General features: G+C 28.5%; 1 protein-coding gene across 3 annotated transcripts in view; it reads left to right on the top strand.

Annotated features, from left to right (window-relative positions):
* LOC127287611 (sodium/potassium-transporting ATPase subunit alpha) overlaps window positions 1-23,235 on the top strand; it is a 115,128-nt gene extending 91,893 nt beyond the window's left edge. The window contains exons 4-11 of one of the 3 annotated variants that reach the window (XM_051314632.1): window positions 890-1,342; window positions 1,433-2,705; window positions 2,766-3,002; window positions 3,068-3,369; window positions 12,459-12,553; window positions 16,671-16,845; window positions 18,275-18,507; window positions 19,817-23,235. In XM_051314632.1, coding sequence (XP_051170589.1) covers window positions 890-1,342; window positions 1,433-2,705; window positions 2,766-3,002; window positions 3,068-3,369; window positions 12,459-12,553; window positions 16,671-16,845; window positions 18,275-18,507; window positions 19,817-19,937 — 2,889 coding nt within the window. In that variant the 3' untranslated portion in view covers window positions 19,938-23,235. Of the gene's footprint in view, window positions 1-889; window positions 1,343-1,432; window positions 2,706-2,765; window positions 3,003-3,067; window positions 3,370-3,564; window positions 3,660-4,541; window positions 4,637-12,458; window positions 12,554-16,670; window positions 16,846-18,274; window positions 18,508-19,816 lie in introns of all 3 variants that reach the window. The other 2 variants (XM_051314631.1, XM_051314633.1) reach the window with 2 other exon arrangements.
* Window positions 23,236-27,847: the final 4,612 nt, after the last annotated feature.

The raw sequence follows: 27,847 nt of genomic DNA, 5'->3' as shown, positions 1-27,847 counted from the left end.
TAACAGAATTCTCATACAATCGAATTTTATGTGATTCGAATTTTTAAATAACAGAAATTCCAAATTCACCGATTTTTAATTTTTCCGAATTTTCATTTCTCCGAAATTACAAATGGCCGAACAAACAATCGACGAAATGATTTCTGTCATTTAAAAATTCGATTTAATGAGAATTTTGTTAAATTAAAATTCGCTTAAATTAAAATTCTTTTAAATAAAAAGTCATGTGAAGAAAATTATTGTAAAATAAAAATTCTGCCAAACAAAAATTCTTTAGCTAACAATTTTCTTAAATAAAATAAAAATTCTGCACAAATAAAAATTCTTTGGCTAAAAATTTTATTAAGTAAAAATTCGTATAAACATAAATTCTGTCAAATGCTAATTCGAAAAAACAAAATTCGTTGAAAAAAAAATTATTTCTATAATAAAATTCTTTAAAATGAAAAAATTAAAATGGCAAATATTTTGAAAATTTTACCTAACTTTGAAAAACGGCTAACGCTGTTAACTTCAGCGTACTCGAATTAGGTTCATCTGATATAGGCCAAGTTTGTTAAAAAAAAGTTCTCGATTCGAGAACAATTTTACAATTACATAGAAAGTATAATAATTTCAAATCAAGATTAGATTCATGGGAAATTAAAATAAATAATTATTATGCTGTATAGAACTTTATAAATTACGAATTTTAATTAATAATTACAACAAAATTTTCATTCAGTTGTTCGATTTTGAAATATTTTAATTTTAACAAAAGGAGTTTATAAGTTCTTACAGAGATATGCAGTGAAATGATACAAATGTCCTATAAAATAGATGTATTGAATATTAAATTCATCTGATGTTTAATAAATGAAAAAATGATTTTTGAAATAAATATTTATAGGGCCTTAGCCATGCAAAAGCGAAGGAGAATTTGGAAAGAGACGGTCCGAATGCCCTCACGCCACCTAAGCAGACACCCGAATGGGTCAAATTCTGCAAGAATCTCTTTGGAGGTTTTGCCCTGCTCTTATGGATCGGTGCCATCCTCTGTTTTATCGCTTATTCAATCCAGGCTTCGACAAGCGAAGACCCTAACGACGACAACTTGTATTTGGGTATCGTCCTTGCAGCTGTCGTGATAGTTACGGGTATTTTCTCGTATTATCAGGAGAGTAAATCCAGTAAAATTATGGAGTCATTTAAAAACATGGTTCCCCAATTTGCCACGGTTATCAGAGAAGGTGAGAAGCTCACTCTAAGGGCTGAGGAAATTGTTTTGGGAGACGTTGTTGACGTCAAATTTGGAGACAGAATCCCTGCCGATATTAGGATCATCGAATCTCGAGGATTCAAGGTACGGACAAAAAGAATTTTTATGTTTTATTACATTCAAGTTTGTTTTTGCTATAGAGAAAAAGAATTATTTAATTTTTTCTGATTGCAGGTAGACAATAGCTCGTTAACAGGAGAATCCGAGCCTCAATCGAGATCGCCGGAATTCACGAACGAGAATCCTTTGGAAACGAAGAACTTGGCGTTCTTCTCGACAAACGCTGTTGAAGGTACTGCAAAAGGTATTGTAATCTGTTGTGGAGATCAAACAGTAATGGGAAGGATTGCCGGTTTGGCATCAGGTCTCGACACTGGTGAGACACCAATCGCCAAGGAAATCCACCACTTTATCCACTTAATTACCGGTGTGGCCGTATTTCTCGGTGTCACCTTCTTCGTCATTGCCTTTATTTTGGGTTACCATTGGCTTGATGCTGTCATCTTCCTCATTGGTATTATCGTAGCTAACGTGCCCGAGGGTCTATTGGCGACTGTCACGGTATGCCTCACCCTCACTGCCAAGAGAATGGCATCAAAGAATTGTCTCGTTAAAAATCTAGAAGCCGTCGAAACTTTGGGCTCGACGTCGACCATCTGCTCAGACAAAACCGGAACTCTTACACAAAACAGAATGACCGTTGCTCACATGTGGTTCGACAACCAAATCATTGAGGCCGACACGACTGAGGATCAATCTGGAGTTCAGTATGACAGGACTAGTCCCGGATTCAAAGCTTTATCTAAGATCGCCACGCTTTGTAATCGAGCAGAGTTTAAACCCGGTCAGGATGGAGTACCAATTCTTAAACGCGACGTCAATGGAGATGCCTCTGAGGCTGCTCTTCTCAAATGTATGGAACTCGCCCTTGGTGATGTGATGGGAATACGTAAGCGAAACAAGAAAGTCTGCGAAGTACCCTTCAACTCGACAAACAAGTACCAAGTGTCGATTCACGAGCCGGATGATCCTAATGATCCTCGTCATTTGTTGGTTATGAAAGGTGCTCCGGAGAGAATTTTGGATCGTTGTTCAACAATCTTTATCAGCGGAAAGGAAAAGGTTCTCGATGAAGAAATGAAGGAGGCATTCAATAATGCCTATCTCGAGCTCGGTGGACTTGGAGAGCGTGTCCTTGGTTTTTGTGACTTCGTTTTGCCATCTGATAAATTCCCACTTGGCTTTAAATTCAACTCTGACGATCCCAACTTCCCTACTATTGGACTACGATTTGTGGGTCTTATGTCAATGATTGATCCGCCCAGAGCTGCGGTACCAGATGCGGTCGGAAAATGCCGTTCCGCTGGTATCAAGGTCATCATGGTTACTGGTGATCATCCAATCACTGCCAAAGCCATTGCCAAATCCGTCGGAATTATCTCCGAAGGTATGTACTTATCGAAGTTGAAATTCTTAACGGAAAATTAAATTTTCATTTCTCAATTAGGTAATGAAACAATTGAGGATATTGCTCAGCGGCTGAACATTCCCGTGTCCGAAGTGAACCCCCGCGAAGCCAAAGCAGCAGTGGTTCACGGAACTGAACTCAGGGATTTGAACTCCGATCAGCTGGACGAAATCCTTAGGTATCACACCGAAATAGTGTTCGCTCGTACTTCGCCTCAGCAGAAGCTTATAATAGTCGAAGGCTGTCAAAGAATGGGCGCCATTGTGGCAGTGACAGGTGAGTTTCCTTCATTCTTTTTACATTTTTCTCTATCAATTATTGAAACTAATTATCCTTCTCAGGTGATGGTGTGAATGACTCGCCTGCCTTGAAGAAAGCGGATATTGGAGTTGCCATGGGCATTGCCGGTTCTGACGTCTCAAAACAAGCTGCGGACATGATTTTGTTGGATGATAATTTTGCTTCAATTGTCACGGGAGTCGAAGAGGGTCGATTGATTTTCGATAATTTGAAAAAATCCATCGCCTACACTCTAACTTCCAACATTCCTGAAATATCACCTTTCTTGGCTTTCATTCTTTGCGACATTCCCTTGCCACTTGGTACTGTTACGATTCTTTGCATCGATTTGGGAACTGATATGGTAAGTGCTGTTCACATTTACCTCGATAATTTATTTAAATTGAGTCAACTATTGAAACAGGGATCTTGTATTCATACAGTTCTTTAACAGGTTCTACCAAATTCATTTCATATTTATGTCAAACAAATATTTAAAATCAAAATAGAAATGAAAAAAAAACGGTATTATTGTTATCGAAATTTCGCTGATTGTCAGGTACCGGCCATTTCGTTGGCCTATGAACAAGCAGAGTCAGATATTATGAAGAGAAGGCCACGAAATCCATACATGGATAATCTCGTCAACGAAAGGTTTATTGACAAAATAGCTAGATAACTAGATTTCTCCCTATTTCATTTTAATCATTTTGCGTCTCCCTTTGATTTCATGAATTTTCTCTAGCTTTTCGCCAGAAGAAGCTCTTGTATTAGCAGTATCGCTATAAAGTAGCTACCACTTTGTCTAAATATAATCTTCATTGAAATTTTATTTCCACTTTATAGATATTCTGCACAAAAGGAATCACAAGGAATTCTTCTCGATCAAGAACGATTAATTAAATTTTTCTTTTTTTCAGATTAATTTTCAGAAACTAACGAAAATCGAGAGGCTCCCAAATACCTTCTTTCCCAACAAGATCCCTCTTTTCATTCCTCAAACACATTTTCCCTGTTTTTTTAAGTTGCTTATTATTTATTATTCATGATTAATTTGAAATTTGTGATAAAAAATTCTTTAAATATTTACGCGAACTACTCAAAAATTGTAAGACTATCTATTCTATAATGATTCTTTCTTTCTTCTTCGAATGTTGAAAACTATTTCCATTTAAAAAAAAACGCTTTAAAAAGCATCTTGCTTCTTTTGATACAAAAATAAGTTTGTTTCAATAAAAACATTTTTCAGAAGCAATTTTTTTTCAAAAGATAATAATTTTAATTACTTTTATGAAAAGTAGTTAATTTAAGTTTTAATGAATCGTAAATTTTGAATTCTTTTAATTTTTGCCGGTAAATAAATTAATAATCACAAAGAATCATTGCAAAATAAATAATCTAACAATATTAAGATCAGATATAGGAGTTTTTGTTTTTCTACTTAAAATCGAAAATCTCGCAACAAGATTGAAATATCGATTTGATTATAATGTGTTTTAACATTTTCATTGAGCTTCTTAATAAATATGACATCAGGTACCCGCCATCTCACTAGCCTACGAGGAGGCAGAGAGCGATATTATGAAGCGACAGCCACGAAACCCCTTCACTGACAAGCTAGTTAACGAAAGGTAAAACATATCAACAACATATCGCAAAATACTACATTTCAACAAGGTTCTCAATCAAAAAAAAGAGTCGTTGTAACATTTTTAAATTCCAAATATTCAACTATTCATTTTTTAAATGGAAACGACATTTTTTTTGATAAGCCTTACACAATTCTTTTAATTATTGGTTATTCTGGTAGTTATTTTTAATCTGAAGAGACTGAAACTGACATTGCGAATTGAAAACACACAAATCTTGTTGAAATGTACATTTTCATATAAGGAAAAATTAATGCTATTCCGAATTCTTTTAAAACGAATAAATAATATTTTATTAAATATGGTTCTCATAAATTATTAGTTTTAATAGAAAATTAATTTTTCACCATCGAAAATAAAAATGAAAAATAAATTTTACTTTTCCATTTTATTTTGAAGGGAACAATTTTTTTTTTTTAAAGAATTATTTGTTTCTAATTAAAAAAAAAAGAGAAAAGAAGATGAAAACTTTGTTTCTAATTTCTCGAAGGTGAAAATTAATTTGTTTCATTAAACCTATGAAAAAATATGTCGAAACCATATTTTAGAAAGAATTTAATATAATTATTTAATGGAAAAAAAAGTTGAATTATTAATTAATGAAAAATAATTGTCATTTTCAGTCTCGTATATATTTTTAACATTCTATTTAACTTTTTCCACAAGAACTCTATGACAAATGCCTCTAATCGACAATTCTGGCGACGATCAATGCGAAACATTTACTTTTAGATTCTTCCTTTCTTGAATAATATTTAAAATAGATTCATTCATAAACTATTTCCATTAACAAAATAGTTTAAGAATTCAATGAAAACTATTTTTAGGAAGTTTATTTTAAAGGTGATACATATATTAGGGTTATTTATGAAAAAGAAAAACTTTATTAAATGAAGCGATACAATCAATACGCTTCTAACTTTCAAACTTAAATTTTTCTATCTTATAATCGATTCTTCTCGTTAAAAATGTTTCTTTAAATATTGATTGCAAAATTTATGAGCAGTAAATTTTTTATTTCGAAAAGAAAGTCTCTTTTTTTTGAGAAAAGAATTATTTTTTACACGAGAGGAAATGATTAACTTGTTTGATTTAATTTTTCTTTAATCGCACTTGAAACTTTTTCCACTGACCGAATAATCCATCGATTAGGGTCATATTATTATAGTCAAGGTAAGCTGTTTCTAATATTAATAATATTTTTTCGGAACTCTGCTTTCCTAAGATTTTCTTCTATACTTTTTTGTGCCCAGCATGGGTACCTTACATTATGACGTCCGAAAAAAATAATTTCAAAAAAAGTCCAATTAAAATAATTTTTTTTAATATCGCACCTTTTTTTCATCAAGCAGCGAAAGACCTAGCAAAGTATTAAAAGACAAAGGCTAGATGCATCGCACGACTACTTTTTTTTCTACCATAATTGACCTTTGTCTCTTTGCATTATGTTCTGAACTGAAAAATATTTATTGCCTCAGCCTTACATTCACTTTTTTTTCTACAATATATAATTTAAAAAATTTTTCAAATTCTAGTTTTTTTCCAATTAAAATCTCTCTCTTTCTCTTTCTCTCTGTCTTTCTAATTGCCAAGCTGCTTCAATTTTACACTTATTCTAAAGCACTTTCAATTTTGGAATGCTTTTCAAAATACTTTCCACTGTCAGTAAAAAATATTTGCAAACTAAATGGACGTTGCATTTTGTGCGTCATATTTCATAATAAATGATTCTTAAAAAAAAATCTTAAAAATTATAAATATTCTTCGTAATTAATTCTAAAATTTAAATAGATAAAAAAAAATTATTTTTGTTTCCCCTTTTTTGACGATTACTTTTTCCAACACATTATTAAATAACTACTTTTATGTTTAATCCGAGATTATAACTATAATTTGAAAATTATATAATTGGAAGTAAAAGTAACAGGTATAAAAGATTAAATTTTATATTTTACATTCAATTTTGTAAAAGTTACAGTAAATAGTTTTCTATTTTTTATTTTACTTTTTGTTAGCAAATAGACATCGATATTACAGGCCTCGGATTATACGAATTTTTCCGACTTTTTTTCAAAAATACGACTTTTTTTTACATTTTTAAACAAATTTTTTAAACAAAATATATTTTTTTAGTATACAATGCAGATCTTCTTCAGATCTTCTTTATTTAAATTATTTAACTAATTTTTTACTAAAATTCTTTACTAAGTTAATTATTTTTAATAATTTTAATGAAATTCTTCACAAATTCAATTATCTTAAACTATTTTTCAATTAAAATTTTTATGAAATTTAATAATTGTTTATAATTTAAAAAAAAATTAGCAAATAAAATTACCAAAAATTTTTAATTCAAAATCACCTGAAATTTAATTATTTGCGAAAATTTCAATTATTTTTGTATGTGATTTCTAATAAATTTTTCATCAACAAAAATCACTAAAAATTTCTCTTATTATAATTATTGTCTGAAATTTAACACAATCTTTTGAAATTCAATTATTTTCAAAAATTTCAATTTAAAAGCTTCTAAAATTTAATTTTTTTTTAAATTTTTCATCTAAAATTTTTTGAAAATTAATATTTTCAATTATAATTCTCCTGAAATTTAATTATTTTTAATAATTTTTATAATATTCTTCATAAATTCAACTATCTGAAACCATTTTTCGCTTAAAAATTTTTCAAATTATTGTATTTTTTCTGAAATTTCTAATAAATTTTTTAGTAAAATCATAAAAAATTTTTAATTAAAAATCGTTTAAAGTTCAATTAATTTCAAAAATCTAAACTGCAAATCTTTGAAAATTCAATTACTTTTAAAAAAATATTATCTAAAATTATTTGATAAATTATTTGTAGTTTATGAAATTTAATTATTGTCTAAAAACTAACAAAATCTTTTGAAATTCAATTTGTTTTATAATTAGTTCGATTCTAAAATATTCGAAATAAATTTTCTTGATAATATTTTTGTAGAATTATTCTCATTACAGAATTAATGAAATGAATTTAATATCTAATAACACTAGTTATTTAAAGTAAAATATTCATTACCCAATTAAATTTTATTAAAATAAATGAAATCAACTAAAACGACTTTTTGTATGCCTTAAAGTCGATCCGAGGCCTGATATTAAATTTTCGGCTAAAATTCAGTCTGTGCAGAAGATTTGCAGCAAATTTTTAAGTCTATCTTATTCTAAATTTTCTATTGTTGACACATAGTTTTTCATCTATTTTCTCGAAATGGTTATTTATAATTTTTTATTTTTTACTGAAAATTATGTATGTAATTATAATTATCCTCCAAGTCAAGATGTACTCGTCATAAGTTTGCTGCAAACTTCCTCAAAATTCAACCTAAGATTGAAGTAAAACAGACTTATTTTGACTCAATTAACATTATTTCCAGTTTAATTAATTATTAAATTTAACATTTAATTAATTAAATTAAAATAATATTTATTACAGCTTTTGGAAACCGTATAATTACGAAAAGTTGATATTATAATGAAAATACAAGATATAAAATCTCCGAAAATAATTATTAAAAAAAATGGTTTTCTATATAAAACCATTCTTTAATTCAAGAATATAAAAATTAAAAACAATTTACTTAAATATTGTTGATAAATAGAAAAACCACTCGTTAAATGTTGTTAGATGAGAAAATATTGTAAACTGTAATTAATTAATTCTATAGCTGTAGTAACTTTAATAGACTACTATTTTAATGCTTTTTTTATATTAGGTATATTATATATATATATATAATTTATATTTTAAAAGTTCATGAATTCTTCATCAGACTGTCTTTTAATTTCTTTCGTTGCCTATTTTTGTTTTTCTAATTTTTTTCACCTTTTCTCTTGAAATGTGATCTTTCTCCACTAGACCTGATTGCCTCTGCCGCCTGCCAACTTTGTCATCGTTGTATCTCCTCATTCATAAACGGGAAGCTTTTTTCTACAAGCGACACGTCTCTACCGCCCTGATTATTTATTTGTTACCACTGAGGCTATTATAGCAAAAAAAAAAAAAAAAAACATATGAAAATTTTTCAGGTTCGGTGGGACCGGTCGTCGTCAATGTTGTGAATTATAAATGTAATGACACAATAGATTGGGTAGTTTTTTTTTTAAATTTCTATTTCAAGTATTTTGTTGTGCGTAGATGTAGAAAAAGATACACCGGTTTATTATAAAAAAAATAATGAAATTAATTGACAGAGCGTCACAATTACCCTCTAGAAGAATAGAGTTAGAATTTAGTAAACTATAGTGATATACAATCGATACAATTTGTATTTAATTAATTAGAAATGAAGAACGTTCTTAAATCCAATATTTTTATAGATAATAATTATATTATAATTATTGCCTATTTTATATATTCTTAGAAAAATTGATTCTAGAACGTTTTTATCATTAACAATTGTTACTAAACAATCACTATTTTTTTTATTTACTATATAAATATATATACATGTGGGAACCGGATAAAAAGGGCCAACTTTGGTACTATTTGATTTATCTATATGGGCAAATTTAAGAATAAATTTGAAAAATTTTGAGAGGTTTTAGAACCCTTTAGATGAAAAAACTGCGGAATTATACAGAACTTTAGAGTGAAGCCGGAAAAGCTTTTTTTGAGAAAAAATAAATCAAAAATTAAAATACGAATATTTGGGACGCATGATTAAGTTTTAAAAATCAATTCTTCGAATTTTCATTTAATAGAATTTCATTGGATATAATTTTCATTGAGCCGAATATTCCCTCACAACAAAAGGATATTCAGGATATCCTTGGGACGTCCTGGGGATATCGATTTGTTTTCGGCGGTTTGGATATCCCTGGGATATCTTAGAGATGTCCATGGATATCCAGAGGATATCGTAGGGATATCCGAATCGCCAAAAGCAAATGGATATCCCCAGGACGTCCCAGGGATATCCTGAATATCCTTGTGTTGTGAGGGTTATTTGTTCCGGAATTATTAATTTGCAAAATTTTCATTAAAACGATTTTCTAAATTATAGAATTTTTATATAACCGAATATTTACAGAATTTTTATTTGTTCGAATTTTTATATCCTCGAATTTTCATTTAAAATAATAGCCATTTTAATGAATTTTTATTACGTATAGAATTTCATTTCGTAGAATATTCTTTTAGATTAATTTTTCATTTGTATTATTATTTGATAGAATTTCCATATAACCGATTTTTCATCCTACAGAATCTACACTTATTAACTGAAACATCATTTAACAGAATTTCTGTTTGATAGAATTTTTATTTGTCCGAAATTGGAAATGGCCTAACAAACAATCGACAGAAAGATTTCGGCGCGATTTTTAAAATCAACCAATCACAATTTTATGGTTAATTTTTGATTGGTTGATTTTAAAAATCGCGGCGAAATCTTTCTGTCGCATGTTTGTTCGGCCATTTGCAATTTCGGACAAATGAAAATTCTATCAATTAGAAATTCTGTTAAATGATTTTTCGTTTAAGTATAAATTTTTTAGTATGAAAAATCGGTTATATGGAAATTCTATCAAATAATAATTCGAACAAATGAAAATTCATCTGAAAGAATATTCTATGCAATTTTGAAAATTGAAATACTATGTAATAAAAATTCATTAAAATGGCTGAAAATTCGAAAAATTCATTATGTTCAAGTTAACTTTCGTCAGAAACTTTTGAGTTTGAATTTAAAAATTACCCAACAAATTTTGATTGGTTAATTTTAAAATTCACGCCGAAATGTTTCTGCCGAATGTTTATTCGAAATTTCGAACGAAATGAAAGTTCTGTCAAATAAAAATTCATATCAAATAAAAATTCTGTTAAATAAATTTTCAGTTAAGTAAAAATTCTGCTTTATAGAAATTCATTTAAATGAAAATTATAACAAATAAAAATTCTGACAAATATATTCATGTGTCTCTTATATTTAATTGATTTCCCATTTAGGAATAATAAAGAAAATTTAACAAAATTGGACAAATTTGTACCTTTTCGTCTTTATTATGAAAACTGTTATAATGTATTTGCCTCCAAAACAGGACTCTATTTATTGCCATAAACTGACGAAAAAAATAGAAATTTCATAAGTTTTGCCATGAACGGACTAAGTGGATCGTTTTCTCTTTTTTAAAAAAACAATGTAATTAAATACTTATACGGAGAAAAATGGAAAACAAAAATAAAATAATTCTTACTACTTCCAGGATTCAAATTTTCTGCTTATTTCTGGCAGATTTTGCTCCGGAAATAGTAAAAACTAAAAACAATATTTTAGGAGTAATTTTTTCTATTTCCAAAGCAAAAGTTGCGCAGAAGTTTCGGACAGATTAAATATTATTTTGTAAGTAGTAAAAGTTACTTTATATTATTTTTAAAGATTATTTTTAAATAAAAAAAGTAGAAATTTTTCTCCCAAGTTGAAAAATTGGAATTATCTTGGAAATTAAAACCGACAAGTTAATGCTTTTATTGTACGTGACGATAATCAAGAATTTTTATAAAATATTTACCGTCATAAACACGACAAAGTTGTCCATTTTCATGCGTACGCCCACATATATGTTAACAATTAATGCAGTTGCAACGTATGCTCCTATTACTTATTATCTGATACTTAAAATTGTCACTATTTATACGATCTAACTCGCTACCACCAAGTTGCAATTTTTTCTTTTCAGTTTTCTCGCGTTTTATTCTATAATATGCCGCCTACTGACGCTGTGTTTTTAATATGATGACGGTTGCGAAATAATTAGAGGTGGAAAGATCTAATAAGAATTTTTATGCGCAATTGACATCACTTAACGACACACTGATGCTATCTTCTATTTGGTGATGGAAATTTTAGGGATTCTGTAACACCTTTTTCAACTTTTATGCCTCGCCTTCATCGCGTGGAAAAGGAAAGCACTATTATCATTTTTAATTCACCAAGAACCAGAATTTTTCATTTTCAATCAACTTTTCCACACGATTATTAGTGATGAGACATTGATGTTTCACAATTTTCTGAAAAAAAGAAACATTTTATAAATAATAATAATTATTCTGTCATAATAGAATTACAAGTAGAAGAGAAAAAAACGATATCTCATCACTGATTAATTGCTTTAGAATGACATCGATAACTTTCTTTGTCTTCTCTATTGACCAGTTCTTGATTATCAGAAAAATACCACTTTATCAAAATTTCCAACAATTATTATATGAGAAGATTACTTTTCAAATTAAAGCTATTTGAGACTCTCTACGAGAAAAGGGAGCTTAAGTAACGTATCCTAAAATTTGTTGCCTCTAAGGTTCCTTTTATCGTAGAGCGTCACATATTGAAAATTAAATACTTTTTTGTTTTTTAAAATTGTTTTCGATAAAAAAATGACTTCTAATTTAAACATAAATAATTCGCGACTCGCAAAATAGGAATAATTTTCAATTTTAATATAGTAGAACTAGATTTTAATTTATGACAATAAAATGAAAATCTTTTCTGCAATGTGGTATTTGAAAGTCAGGTTCTGACTGAAAAAAACTCTTTTATTCAGCAGGTTTTATGGAAGTACATATGGATCCTGAGTTAATTCCTTCTTTGAGTCTGCTTCTGGCCTTTTTTTTCTTCTAATGCATTTAATATTTAATAACTATTATAATTATAATTATTATTATGAACACTATTCTTATTCTTATTATTGTAATGATCCATCTTACTTGCCAATGCAAAAAGGGTTCTCTTAAATGCTTTCTAATTTGACGATGGATGGTATAGGTACCAGCCATCTCGCTGGCTTACGAGGCACCGGAGTCGGACATTATGAAACGTCAGCCACGCGATCCTTACAGAGACAATCTTGTAAACCGAAGGTGGGTCTCTCGACTGCCCATCGAAATCACTTAATTATCCTGCACTTCATGTTAGATTTTTACCAAACGCCTCATTTTAATTCACACATTTTCGGAGCAATCAATCTTTCTAAAGCGCTCCCATTCTTTTAACCAATTTCCTCTTAATTTTAAATCAATATATATAATTTATTGTCAATTTTAATCTTTTTATTATGCCGGAAAATTGGTTAAGGAAACTCAAATGCTTTAGAAAAAAAAAGAAAATCGAACGTAAACTAGGCAGAAGAGTAAGGCATTAAAGTACTTTTCTTAATTTCCGTTTCTGGCTTTCTATCCAGAACAATTTATATTATTCCTATACACTTCTGTCTGAAAGCGTTTATTATAGATGTACGCGATTAATAGGCTTTACTTTTTTTCCCACGTTCATTGTCACACTTGCTCAGTTTTTCATTTTCAAATTAACAAATTTTTCAAGCCAAGCACGTTTGTAAAATAGACTGCATCCGATTTTTCATGAATCTGTATACTATCTTAGAATTTTTACTATATCTATATGATTCACTTAAATATTATTTGACAATTGCATTATTTGTAAAAGAAAAGTTGGGACGTTCCACATCAAGCGAATTAGTGCTCTGTATACATAATTATATAAGGTCGATTGTGGCGTTTAAGGTCTCAAAATTTTCGCCTTGATGTACTTTTTCATTTAAAAAATTCCTTTAAAAAAGCCTTTTCAAAAATTTAATATGCCGGCCAAAATAATATGATACATTTTATCGTGGAAAAATTAAAAATTCATAATTATACATATAAATGTAGCAAAAAATGTTCAAATTATCTCTAAATTAAGCTCCAGTAATGCTACAGTATTACAAAATGAAAATATATGGACAGTTTTCGAAAATTTAAAATGGCGGATCAAATATGGAGGAAAAAATTAAAAAATTGATTCTATTATGTTAAAACTTATTACTTAGTGGTTTTTGAACTCGCTGAATACGAATCCGACGTCAGTTTTTAAAACTCAAAATAACAGAGCCAATATAGCTGTCAATTTTTTAAAAAATCAATGTTTTTTAAAAAATTGTCGGCTATATTGGCTTTGCCATTTTGAATTTTGTAAAAATGACATCGGATTCATATTCAGCGAGCCCAAAAACCTCCGAGTAACAAGTTTGAAACGAATTAAATCAACTTAAAAAATTTTTTATGCCATATTCGATACGCCATTTTGAACTTTAAAAACTGATTTCGGATTCGTATTCAGCGAGCCCGAAAACCCTCGAATAACAAGTTTCATGCAAATTGAATCAATTTTTTTTAAATATTTCTGCCATTTGAATTTTTAAAAACTGTACATATTTTCATTTAGCAATACTTTAGCAATATTGGTGCTTAATTTAGAGATAATTTGAACATTTTTTGCTACTTTTATAACGTTTTAATTATAAATTTTTCAATTTTTTAGCGATATAATGTATCATATTTTGTCCGGCATATTGAATTTTTTAAAAGGTCTTTTTTAGAAGGAATTTTTTTAATGAAAAAGTACTTCAAGACGAAAATTTTGAGACCTTAAACCTTAAAATCGACCCTATACAATTATGTACAGAGTACTGATTTGCTTGAAGTAGAACGTTCCATTTTTATATTTATATTTTATTCTATTAAAATTAATACGATTCAGTTTCTTTTGTATAATAAAACAAAATCAAGATTTTTGTTGAAAATTTCAAAATTCCCAATAGAAACTCAAAACACGTTTCAATTCGAAAATTGACAAAATTTTCTGAATTTTAGTTAGGGAGTTCAAAATGACACTTGTGTGCTTAGTGCACAATACACATCACTTGTACAAGAACATTGTAGATCATCATTTGAATTGTAAATCAATGCCAAATGTTTTAGGGTTTAGTGATTCGTCACTGTTTAGGGGTTTAGATATGAAGAATGCCGAATGCTTTTTAGAATTTCTTTAAAAGTTAAAATTTTGTTTGTGTGATTAGTTATAAGTGCACCTAATTATGAGAATTAAATGACACATTTACAATGTGTATACTGAAGAAATATGAATGTACAAAAGCTATGTGCTTGCAAAAAAGCATGTAAAGCATCAGCAGTTTGTTTTGCAATAAGTTCCCATTTTTTCTTGAAAAATAAGCAGAAAAGACGTTTTTTAAAACTATTTTTTAATTTTTTTAGAATGTTTACAGAATTTTTTTTTATTTTACCCACATGAAATATTTCTCAGAGTCAATCAAAATTTCAATGAAAATTACGATAAATTTTTTTTATGCAATTAAAAAATTATTTTATAATTTTCTAATATTTTCAAAAATTATTTTCATCGAAATTTTCCGGGAATTTTTTCACGTGGATAGAATAATTATCATATTTTGTGTGTCCTAGTAGCACACTTTTTGTTTTACTATATAAAACGTCTTTACTATAAATAAGTCTCAAACATTTAAATATTTTCCCTTTTTTTTCCATTTCTCCTTCTTTCTTCTTTCCTCTTTTTTTCTTCCTTTTTTCTCAAACACTCATTCATCATATTTATTCAATTCAAAATCTTCAATCTAAATGTGCAGCTAATAATCTAAAATATCACCTGCTATTTATAACAAACAGCAAATTTTATCACTCAAACACTTATTAGACGCATGCAGGGATTATTTATTCTGGCAATATATTTTTACATTTATCGAATGTTTTTAATATATATTAAATCACCCACGATGCTTTTTCAACAATTGAAAATAAGTAGAACGAAATTGACACTTTTAAAAAACAAAAATTAATCTCACTGAATGAACTTAAAATACTTTTTTTTTTACTTATACATTAGTATATTTTATACAAAAAATATAATATCACTATTAACATACTCAATTCTACAATATTTGTACTCTTTTTGCAAGAACTTTAAAACTAGCATTTGCAGATTTGTATGGTAACTGAAATTTTCTATTTTCTATTATTCTATTCTCAATATAAAAAGATTACAATTGCTGTAGAATAATATGTCAGATCTCGTTTTTTGATAGAAAAGCTGACATCCGTTATTATAACAACAATCACTTTTCAACATTATTATTTATTGTTTTTCTGTATTTTTCAAAAATTAAAAATTTTTCTTTAAAAGCATTAATGGCATTTCATGTCAATAAATGAGTTAGAAAATAAAAGTCGTACCTTACTAAAAGATTTCTGTGGTTGCTGATTACGAATTTGAATTCAGATTTTAAAAATTCAAAATGGCGGACGATATTTTGAAAATCGAACGCAATTGGCTTGACACTTACTATTTTGAATTTGCAAAATCTGACTTCATATATGTAATGAGAGGCCCCAAAAACCCCTTAGTAACATGTTTCAAGCTAATCAAACTGATTTTTTATTTTTTTTCGTCCTCCATATTGAAACCGTCATTTTGAATTTTTAAAATCTGACTTCATATTCCTAATCAGCGACTCTGAAAAACTGAGGTTTTGATGAAAGACACTTTTTAGAATTAATTAAAATTTTTAAGATTCTTTTGATGTAGTTACGTTATTTTTCACTTTAATGAATCGATATTAAAAAAAAGATTTAAAAAAAATTTCTTATATTTGATTTAAAAGTTGTACAATAAGATGTAAAAGAACATTGTTGAAAAGTTAATTGTTTCTTAATAATTGACTGTCATAATCAAATAGAAAAGCGAGTTTAGGCATGAAATAATAGCTGTCAGTATGGCATGCTCATTAGACGAAAAGTGTGTACCACTTCCTACCGTAAGTACATACCTTAATTGGTAAGTAAACGACTGAACTAAGTCACCTTGGCTTTTAAACTAATCACCTTAAGCTCTTAGTGTATCAATAAACTAGACGATTAGAGGCAAAGCTTTTTTCTATATATATATATATATATATATATTTATTTAATCTGTAAAAAAATTCTTTTCAAACAATAAAGGATTCTCAATATGTAAAAAATTGTATAATATTATGAATTTAAATTGAGAATCCTGTTGCAAAAGATTTCTTTCGATGTAGATTTACTATCATACTAAAGTAAGTAGTAAGTAGTAAAAAGCTGTTAATTAACAATAATAAATTTCTAATAAAAATTTCATATTTCTTAGGCTTATTTCCATGGCGTATGGACAGATTGGTATGATTCAAGCAGCAGCGGGTTTCTTTGTCTACTTCGTTATTATGGCTGAGAATGGATTTCTACCGAAGAAGCTTTTCGGCATCCGGAAAATGTGGGATTCAAAAGCTATAAACGATTTAACGGACAGCTATGGACAGGAATGGGTCAGTATATTTAAACAAAAATTATATTGTAACAATTGTAATTAGAAAAACTAGAAAATTAAAAAGAAAAATGTCGTTTTGCAACACTAATCTTTAAAGTTGAATTTTATGTACGGAAAACTTTGTGCAAAGTGCCTCTTTTTATAACTCTTTTTTTATTTTCTTAAAATTTACTTTACACATTGCTAGCAGCAGATCCAAACTTACTTTTAATAATATTAAAATATAAGCGATTGTTTAGTAGGTTTAACTGAATAAAATAAGACGTTGTTTATTAAAATTAGATAAAAATTGTGCTTTTTGTCTGAGCTGAAAGAAAAAAAATATTAAAACATGCTAAAAAAAATAATTATTTAAAAAAAGATTTTGAATCAACATAGTTTTTCTGCAAAATGCATAACCAGATCTTTTAAAATTGTTTGCAATTAATTTTAATCATAATTTTGTTTGCGTTAAATTGTTGTTTTGGCTCCTCCTCTGGATCCGCGCCTGACTAGCAGTGTGCGTAAAGTAATTTTCAGTGTGTAAAGTGAAGTAACTTTCGTTTTGTTAATAGCTGATTTTGAAAAATTCAAGTTGGTAAAATTCGTAATTATAAATTTTTAAGATTTCTAATGAGAATATTCTTGAAGCGAACGTTACATTCAGAAAAAGAATATTCTTGAATTATTACACAAGACATGCTTTTGCTCATCGAACACAGAAAAAACCTGAACTCAAACTGATTTAGAATTTTGGACTCAAATTGATACGCATAAAAAATGAAACTGATTGTCTCATTTCGAGTTCTAAGGTAAAAGTATCAAAATGAAATAGGCAAGATTCATTTTGAGAATAAGAAAAAGGCGAAAATATTGTGAAATAACGAATAATTTTGCACAAATACATGAAATATAATAATTACCAGACGTTAATAACATGCTAGTCTCAATATATTTAATTGAAAACTGCTTGTCATCGCGTAACAAAATAATAAAGGAAATATGTTTTAAGGTTATAAAAATTAAAACATGTGTTTTAACTTTTAACGACAGGAACGATACTGCCAACTTAAATAATAGCGGTAAATTTCAAAATTTATGAAATTAATTATTATCTTAATAAATAATAATTAATACTCTTTACTTAAAAATTTTCTTAATATTCATACTGGTAAAAATAATCTTTCCGGTATTGTTGAAATATTAGAAAAAATAATTGTAATAAAAAATTATACTCTGCAAATGATGACAACCTAGAAATTTGAAATTCCGAGAAGGATCATTTTGTGTAACATAAAGTTTCTTCCTTACTCATTTCAATATCTAACTCAAAATGAATTGCAACAAAAATGAGTTCAAGTTTTTTCTGTGAAGATATTTACAAATGAGGAAAAAAAAAATTTGAATTTCTTTCTCTTGACCTGAAAATAATGAAATTCTTTCTACAGACATACAGAGATCGCAAAACGTTGGAATTCACCTGCCACACGGCATTCTTCGTGTCGATTGTCATAGTACAATGGGCTGACTTGATTGTCTGCAAAACAAGACGGAATTCCCTCTTCCATCAAGGAATGAGAAATTGGGCTCTCAACTTTGGATTAGTCTTTGAAACAGCACTCGCTGCTTTCTTGAGTTACACACCTGGAATGGACAAGGGTCTTCGTATGTTTCCTCTCAAGTAAGATTTTCATTTATATAATTCATACACGAAATGAAAAAATCTAAAGAATATTTTAATAGTTGCAAAGAGAGTTTAAAAAAAAATTAAAATACTGTTTGAAAAATATTCAAGTATTGTCAATAGGAAGAATTTTTCGCAGAATCTTTCAAAAAACGAGAAATAAATTATTTATATTTTAATTTAAGATTTATTATTAAAATGTCACTTTCGTTCAATTTTTAAACGTAAGTATTAAAATATTCTTAAGATTCTTTCTCTTTATCAATATTGAAATGTAATATTTTCATAAAACTGCACTTAAAAATTAATTAAAAAATGTAATCCAATTCAATCCATATCAATATTAGATACATTAGAAGTGTGTTCGAAACTCGATAAAGTTATTTCGAGCTTTTCATGTTTCAAGTCGAGTTCAAATTGAGCCGAGTTGTTTTAACTGCTAAAGTTTTCAAGTTATTGAATGGTTTCAAGTACTTGAACTTTTCCTGATCTCGAACAAATTTGAGAAATCAAATATTTCAAAAACTTGAATTTTTTCAAATAGATTTCATGATTTATTTTTAACAGGAGCAATCAGTAAAATTTTACAACATTATTGGGAATTAAGACCATATTAATTTTAATAAAGTATAAACATACTAGAATCGTTACTTGGGGGTTTTCGGAGTCATTGAATACGAGTCTGATATATTTTTAAAAATTCAAAATGGCGGATCCACTATGGCGAGAAAAATTTCAGAATTTAGTTAATGAGTATTAATGTGTTATTTGTGAATAGAAAAATAATAAAACGTCTTGAATCCGTTGTTTTATAATCTAAAAATACTTTTAATTATTATGTAATATTAAATTAGGAGTACATAAAATGTTGGAACTGTTTACTTTTCGAATCTGCTATTTAAAATTTGAAAAAATTACATCAGATTCGTGATCAGCGACCCTGAAAACTACAGAGTAACAAGTTTCAAGCGAATCGGGTGAAATTTTTTAAAAATAACCGCCATATTAGATCCGCCATTTTGAATTTTCAAAAACTGACATCAAATACATAATCAACGACCTCTAAAACTATTAAACCATGTTGAGGTATAAAATTTTCTATACATGATAAATTGAATCATTTTAGTACAGATTTCTGCAAGTTAATTAAATTGTAGAAGGGGTTAATAAAAATAAAATTTTCTTCATTTCTAATATTTTTAAAAATAAATAAATAAAAAAAATAATTATTATAAATTACACGGTATTATTATTATTTTGTTAATTATGATGAAACAATATTAATGTGTCTCATGATTGATTTCAGATTTGTTTGGTGGTTACCAGCGATTCCATTCATGTTGGCCATCTTCATTTACGATGAAACAAGACGATTTTATATTCGTCGAAATCCAGGTGGTTGGCTAGAACAAGAAACTTATTATTAGATGCGCTGTCGCAACGAAATATATAGAGAAGCAGCGGCAGAAGAGAAAGCATACCCACGCAGAAACACATCCAAAAAAAAAGAAAAATAAAAAAAAAATCATTTACAAAATGAGAAAAAAGTAATCATTCACGAGAAAAAGAAATACATACATTTACACGTTTTACATAGGGCGTGCTATTGGGTCTATCATCGTCGCGAGGTAGGCTTGACTGCATTCATCATTATTATAGCCGATTCGCTTGGCTTTAGGTTTTTTCACATCGAACAAACCAATAACAACGACGAAGACGTCGCCAAGAGTGTTCTACGTGGACGACATCGTGCGTTGAGACTAGGGCGCTGTTAAAATAAATAAAAAAAAAAACAGTAACTCGTCATTCCTGCTCTGCTTGCTCAGACTTGAACAATCTTCAGTCAATACGGACTTCGTATCTATGAGGGACGGAATGACGACGCCAAGAGTAAACGATTGTTTGCGGAAGAATTTAAGAAAGGCCTAAAAAAGAATACAGAGGAGAAATCTTAGTAAGACGAAGATGCAACTCGCCAAACAAATTAAAGATTATTGCTCGAATGTCTTGTGATATCGAGAAGTTTCATCTCAACTTTCTCTCTCATCATTAATCAAACGAGGCACGCCCTAGTTATTCGAGACTAAGAAGTGGAGTAACAATTCAAGATACTAAGAAATTCATTAAAATATTAGATTCAGCGAAAGAAAGAAAGACAGAGAACAACTGGTTTGTCTCCCAACATGAGGAATCTTCACTCAAGTCTATAAAATTGCTAACGAATAAAACCGTACGCTAGATTGGCACGCCCTAGTTGAAGAGAGAAAAAAGAAGTTTTAATAAAGTAACTAATATTTAAAGAAAAAAAAACGCGTTCGCAGTATTCATTATTATTATTACTATTATTATTATGATTATTATTATTATTGTAAAAGAAATAATATCGTTCGGTTTTAATCTTATTCCGAGTAGCTATGAACAGATTGCGTATAATCAGTAGTTTGAGTCTTGAACGAAACACACAGGAAGCGAAAACAAGTCAAATAGTATAAATATTAGCCAATCAATACCAACTACAGGAGATTTGAATTAAATTATTACGCGGACGACGCGGTATTCGTAGAGCCAAAGTACACCGCGACCAAAAAAAAGAAAAAAAAAATTAAAAAATAGGGTTTGGGTTAGGGTGGGGTGGGAGGGAAACTGTTATTGATTCAATCGTAATAAAGTATAACGTGAATAGGAGTTGAGAGAAACAGTAGGAGCAGGATGGTTGTAGACGAAGAAAAAGGGGGAAAGTAAAAAAAAAAAAACACATTCTTACGTAGGTGATCGAATTAAAGAAAAGAAAAACAGTAAGGATAAAAACATTCATTCTCTTAGTTTTTCATAGGTTGTAAAACGCCAGTGGTGTACAAAACTCGCTATCGAGAAATCACTCAACCCCGAAACGTTCGAACGCCCTGTTCTCAACCAACGGTATCGAGTCGAATAACGCTCTTTACAAAAGTGACTTAAATGCCTGCCATGTGACTTTTGGGATCGGAGATCAACCGGGTCCAACAGATAATACACACAAAATGTTCCTTGATTGGATATTGGATTTTCTGACTTTGTCGCTCTGTCCGGTTCGATAATATCGTTATCTGTGCGACGTACATTAGAAAATCCTTTATCCATGACGAGTATCACGTACATATGTAACACAATCACACGCTCACGTCTCGGCCCGGAAACTCAGGCCCGAAACCTACCTAAAGTGTTCATATAATCGAGATGTTCTCGAGATGTCATACACGCGTTATAAAATGCACGTTCTTCCTTTACCAGTTTCCCCATCAATTAGAAGAGAGAAAGTAATCGAGCTAGCAGCAAGAAATGCGTGAGCTCCTCATTATTTTTTCTTGTTAGGGGCTGTGCGAATCTCCCGCCAGTGAAAAATCGTCACATTCTGTTGTGGGAGACTGGTGGGGTCCAGAGGATGCGCCGAGTGCAAAAAAATATTTTTTTTTATTTCATCGAAAAAGGTTAACACCACGACCCTGTAAAGTTTTATTAATCAACACTTGGTACATAGAAAAAAAATAATGTCATTTATAATTGTTCCTTTTTCCAAATAAAGACTTGTTTCATGGATTTGCGCAATTCTTCTTATTACTTGATAAAATACGATGCGATTGGCAAAATATTTAAAAATTAAGTTCCTAATATGATGCAGTGTTACGTGTTGAATAATTTAACTGATCGAAGAGGAAGGCTGATTTGCCAGAGGAAGGCAATCGGAGGCTCGGCATTGATTTTTGTAAACGCTTGCGAGAAAGATGATGGATCTGCGGTTGTTGACAGGGTGTTCCGTGTCGGGGGGCGTAGAAGCCCAAATAAAATGCTTTGCCATCGTGCGCCGCCTCTCATTTTAGGCTAATAATTTAAATAATAATATAATAATAATTATTATTATTATAATGATAATATAATACATGTTAAAATAAGATATTATTAGATGTAATTATTATATATGGTTTAGTTTAGCTCGTGTTGTTGAAGAAAAAAAAACAAAGTAAGTTTAAGTAAAAAAAAAAATTTAAAAAAAAATGATAAGTGGAGAAGGTGCGAGACTAGAAAAATATGTGACGGACTGAACAGGTGTAGGTTATATTTATCTAGCATTTCTTCATGAGTCGCGTTCTCGTAGTTGAAATTCTTAGTCGAGAACAAAAGACGCTGAGATCAAATTTTTTGAAGAAATGTAAATATTCGAAGATAGAAATGAACCAAAAAATAAGCGAGTTTGCAAGTTGAAAATTGTAATGAAAAAGTAAGAGCGTTATGCCTGTACAGTCCGTCGCATGTTACAGAATTATTGAATGATTATGAGAAAAATTGAATAATGTTTTATTAATATTGTAAATATTTTAAATAATTGAAAACGGACAGGCAGATTGTGCGTGACTGGGGACTCGCCTGAGAATGACCTGTCCGATTACGTAACGGAAGATCACACTCGACGCTTGAGTCCCTACAGTTTTTGTGTTTTCGTTAGCAGCACATGTATTACACACCGTTACACGCACGCATATTAAATACACAAAAAAAACGCAACTACACATCCACCTGTACACACATTGATCTTGTCTACTATCTTATACCTTCAAAATAAATATTCCTTTCGTATGATTATCTATAAGTTCTGTTTTCACACGCGAATACATTAAGGAATAAACGAGAGACATTGTCCAACCCAAGTGTCATTACTTTTGATGTTAAATAAAAAATACATAATTAATACTGACGGCTTTTTATTATAAATCAAAATTTTTTCCTTATGTCCTTATATTTTATATAATTCAATAAATTTTACTGATATTTTTGTATAATTAAATGTGTATATTACTTTTTTTAAATGAAAGAAAAATCATTAAAATATCTCTACTAAAGAATTTGTTTATGCTACAACTTAGGCTGCAAAGAAATAGTAATCTTATGACGTGTCAAATTTTGACAATTCTTTTTCTCATTTTTTCCAAAGTTGTATAATTGTGTTTCCAAATTTCGGAATAAGTTTCTTTAAAATTCCAAATTCGAAAATTCAATTCACGAAGCTGAAGTACACAACGTTTACCAACGAAATTTTTTTTAAAGTTGTATATTGATTCAAAAATTGTATACAAACACAAAAAATTTATGATGAGAAAAAAGATGCGCCAGGAAATTTCGTACAAGATAGTAATTTGAAAAAAATTTATTTTATAAATTATTTTTTAAGGTACCAGGGGCTAACGAATACCTATTAAATATTAATTATAAAAACACAGGCCTCGAATCAACTTAAAGACACAAAAAGTCGTTTTAGTCGATTTATATTTAAAAAAAAAGTGGATTTGTTTTTTATTTTAACAAAAATATTTTACAGATTTTAAAAAAAAAATTTTTTTTTTAATAATCCTTTTCGAAGGGTTAAAGTTGAAATTTTTAAAAATAATTGAATTTCAAAAGATATTGTTAATTTTCAAACAATTATTTAATTTTACAGAACTAAAAATAATTTATCAAACAATTTTTGGAAAACATTTTTTAAATTTAATTGAATTTTCAAAGATTTAAAATTGAGATTTTTGAAATTAATTGAAACTTTAAGTGTTTTGTAATTAAAATTTTAGATGATTTCACTAAAAATTTATTAGAAAATGCGGACAAAATACAATAATTTGAAAATCATTTTTAATTGAAAAATGGTTTCAGATAGTTGAATTTTCAAAGAATATTATTAAAATAGTTAAAAATAATTGAATTTCCTAAAGTTATAATTGAAATTATTAAATTTCAAAAAAAAAAAAATTTTCGATGGAAAATTTTAGAAATAATTAAATTTTAGATACTTTTAAATTCAAATTATTGAAAATTCAATTAATTTTGAATTCAAATTTTTGAGAATAATGAAATTTTATTTGATTTTAAATTTGGAAAATAATTGAATTTCAGTTAATTTTGAATTGAAAATTTTGGGAAATATTTGAATTTTAATTGAAATTTTGTATATCTAATAATTTAATTTAAGTTCATTTTTGATTGAAAATTTGGATAATTAATTTTGAATAGAAATTTTAGAAAATAATTGAATTTTATTTCATTTTCAATTGAAAACTTGGTAAATAATTAAATTTTAAATTGAAAATTTTGGATAATTATTGAATTTTAATTGATTTTGAATTACAATTTCGGGTAATAATTGGATTCTGGTTTATTTTGAATTGAAATTTTTAAAAAATAATTCAATTTTATTGTAATATTTTTTTTAAATCATAAACAATTATTAAATTTCATAAAAATTTTAATTGAAAAATAATTTTGATATAACTGAGTTTGTGATGTATTTCATTAAAATTATTAAAATAATTAATTTAATAAAGAATCATTTTAGTTCAAAAGTTAAATAATTGAATTGAAGAAGATCTGAAGAAGATCTACATTTTATATTAAAAAAAGGTATTTTATTTACATTTTTTTTCAAATGTAAAAAAAAAATATCGCATCGATAAAAGTCGTATTTTTGAAAAAAGTCGTATAATTCGAGGCCTGTAAACATATAATTTTCATTATTATCATTTAATATGTAATAATATTCTAATAAATTAAATTATTATTGATAATATTAATCTTTAATTTCTTTATAACAAACAATTAAATACCCAATTTGGCGCGCTCGCGCGCGTTTAATTTTGCTAGTGTTTAATAAAGTTTTCCATTTGATAACAAATGAGTTAGAATTAGCGTGGATGTGTGTAAGATCTTCGAAACAAAATGTATATTTGAAAATAATAACACAGTTTAAGGGGGTGTGACACCTTTGACCCGAAAAAAATCGATTTTTTTTGTTTTCTTAAACGTTACTTTATAATGTATAGAGTAGAAATTATATCAATAATCGCGTTTTCGAATTTATTTTATGTGAAAAAAATCGAAATCTGCAGAAGGTATCCAAGAGCGCTCTTACGCTCAGAGCCGCTCGAAAGGCTGAAGATGAAGCCAATATTAATGTAGAAGGCCAATTATACGGTACAGGCATCGCAGATTAACGTTGATTTCATTTTTTTAAGAGTTTTCATATGTCAAAACTTTAAACGCGTTTTTCTCGAAATGACATTTTTCAAAACGGTGGGCAGTCTAGCTCGAACAGTTTTGATCGGATTGACTTCGGCCAAAGTTTTTTTTGATCGTCACTTACAAATGCTTTAGAGTACGTAGCGGATTTTTTATTGGTTTGTTTGTTTATTTATGTCAATAGATTATTTGAAAAAATTTCGCCCTAAAAATCGACTTCTTCCTTCAAATAACTGCCAAATCCACAAAAATTAATATTTTAAAATATCCTACGTACTCTAAAGCTAAATCTATCACAGATTCAGAAAAAATTTGAATTTTTTTTATATTAAACGGTCTAACCGGAATCTTGCCCACCGATTTGCCCTGCAGAGAAACGAGACCAACTTTAACGGCATCTATAGTCAACAAATTGAAACTTTTTTTAAGTATAAATATATTTTCGTAAACTTAAAAAATTAAGAAATAATGTCCCTGAAACCAAATTTTGTTCCTGTGACCTCAAAGGTGACACCCCCCCTCCCCTAAATAATTATTTGAAAGGTAAAATAATAATAACGCAAAGGGCCAAGAAATTTTAGCTGAAATTTAGTCGATTCGCCTGTCAGAGTTACATAATTATGCATAACTACACTGTTAAAAATGTTTGTAGTTTTAATATACATAAAGTACTTAAATTTAAGAAACTGGTATATTAGAGTGTAATTCATATACCAATTATATTAAATTTTGTCACTGAAAAAAATTCAAATAAAAAAATTGCATTTTACTCAATTTATACATGTTCTTGTGTACAAAATAAGGTTTTTATTAATAAAGCAAAGTAATTTCTTTCATGTAAATACAAGTTTAAATCAGTTTACATTATAAAAATGCATATAATTTGACATTTATAGTACTTAACCTAAATGTCACATATAAGTATTAAAATTCTTGTATTTAGAATGTTTTTTTTGAAAAATTTTCCCCTTATAAAACATTATTTGGACATAAACAACACAATAGTTAAAGAATTACGCACTGTTGTTTCAATTTCAAATAAATTTTCAATATCAAGGAAATAATGACCGTTTGGTGAAATAGGCATCTACAGCCGCCATGTTGTCACTTTAAATTTAATATACATGTATCTTAGATTTCAATACCTGTAGTGCATATTCGCTTCATACGCATGTATATTAAATCTAATACAGATTTTTCTAACAGTGTACAATATCAACATTATTAAATTTCAATACAATATTCCCAGACAGCACCGTTTTTCGCAGGGAGTTCGCGGGGAGTTCCCCGTGTTCGGAAAGTTCGGAAACTAAGTTGGGGAGCTTCAGGGGAAGTTTAGGCGAGCTCTATATGTCCTCGGTTTTATAACTCGCGGTGCGAAGTTCAGGATAGTTATCCGATTAAGTTTGCCGAAAAATTGTGGATAAAAGTTTAGGAAATATTAAATTTTGAGTTTTACAGAAATTTGCTTTGTGAATTTCTTTAAAACTATCTCCGGAAAGTACTCTAAATAAGATATATAGGCAAATTTTCTGTAAAATTAAAATACAAGTTTTCAGTGAATTTTATAAGGTAAGTTTATTATAAATGTTTTATAATATTTATTAAATAAAAGTAAAAGTAAAAAAATTTATTTTTCCCTTATTGCGCTTTCTTTTATTCTTCCCCAATATTAACGGCGCAATTTTCGGAAATAAATTTGGAGGAGCTGGGGATTGAACCGATACGCACATGCGCATTAAAAACTTATTAAATGTCAATGTACAATTAGAATAATTTTTTAATTGAAATGCGCGATGAAGCAACACGTGATGAGTTAGTGAAATAATAGTTCTATTCTTAATATAGTGTTTTTCGGTAGCTAAATTAACTGTTTTTTACGAATTGCATTTACAAAAAAAAATTATGAATAGTTATAAAATATTGTTCATTTGTTTTTAACTACGCGAAATACACATGGTATGAATTTTTTTCATTTATAATTAATATATTTTAAATTCATTTAAAATATTATAGGCAATGTTTCATATATAATTAACTTTTCAACAAAATATTAGTTATACGTTCCCTTAGGTGTAAATTATTTTATGTTTACTTTATATCAACATAACCTTAAATTTCGTATAAAGTACCTGTAAAAATGGCTTATATTGTATAAATTACACCGTCCGACAAAATTCAACTTTATTTTTCACACACGAAAAAATCAATGATTTTCAGAAACTAGGACCAAAAAAAAGATACCCGTGTTTGGCAGTTTTGCTAGATCAGGTCATTTTTTGCTTTTAGGGGTAAAAAC

This window comes from Leptopilina boulardi, unplaced genomic scaffold (assembly GCF_019393585.1).
Source record: "Leptopilina boulardi isolate dan_hultmark-lab unplaced genomic scaffold, ZJU_Lbou_2.1 LbouV2_371, whole genome shotgun sequence".
In the NCBI taxonomy this organism is placed as follows: domain Eukaryota; kingdom Metazoa; phylum Arthropoda; class Insecta; order Hymenoptera; family Figitidae; genus Leptopilina; species Leptopilina boulardi.
The sequence above is the reverse complement of the archived record's forward strand: the minus strand, read 5'-3'. Positions and strand labels throughout refer to the sequence as shown.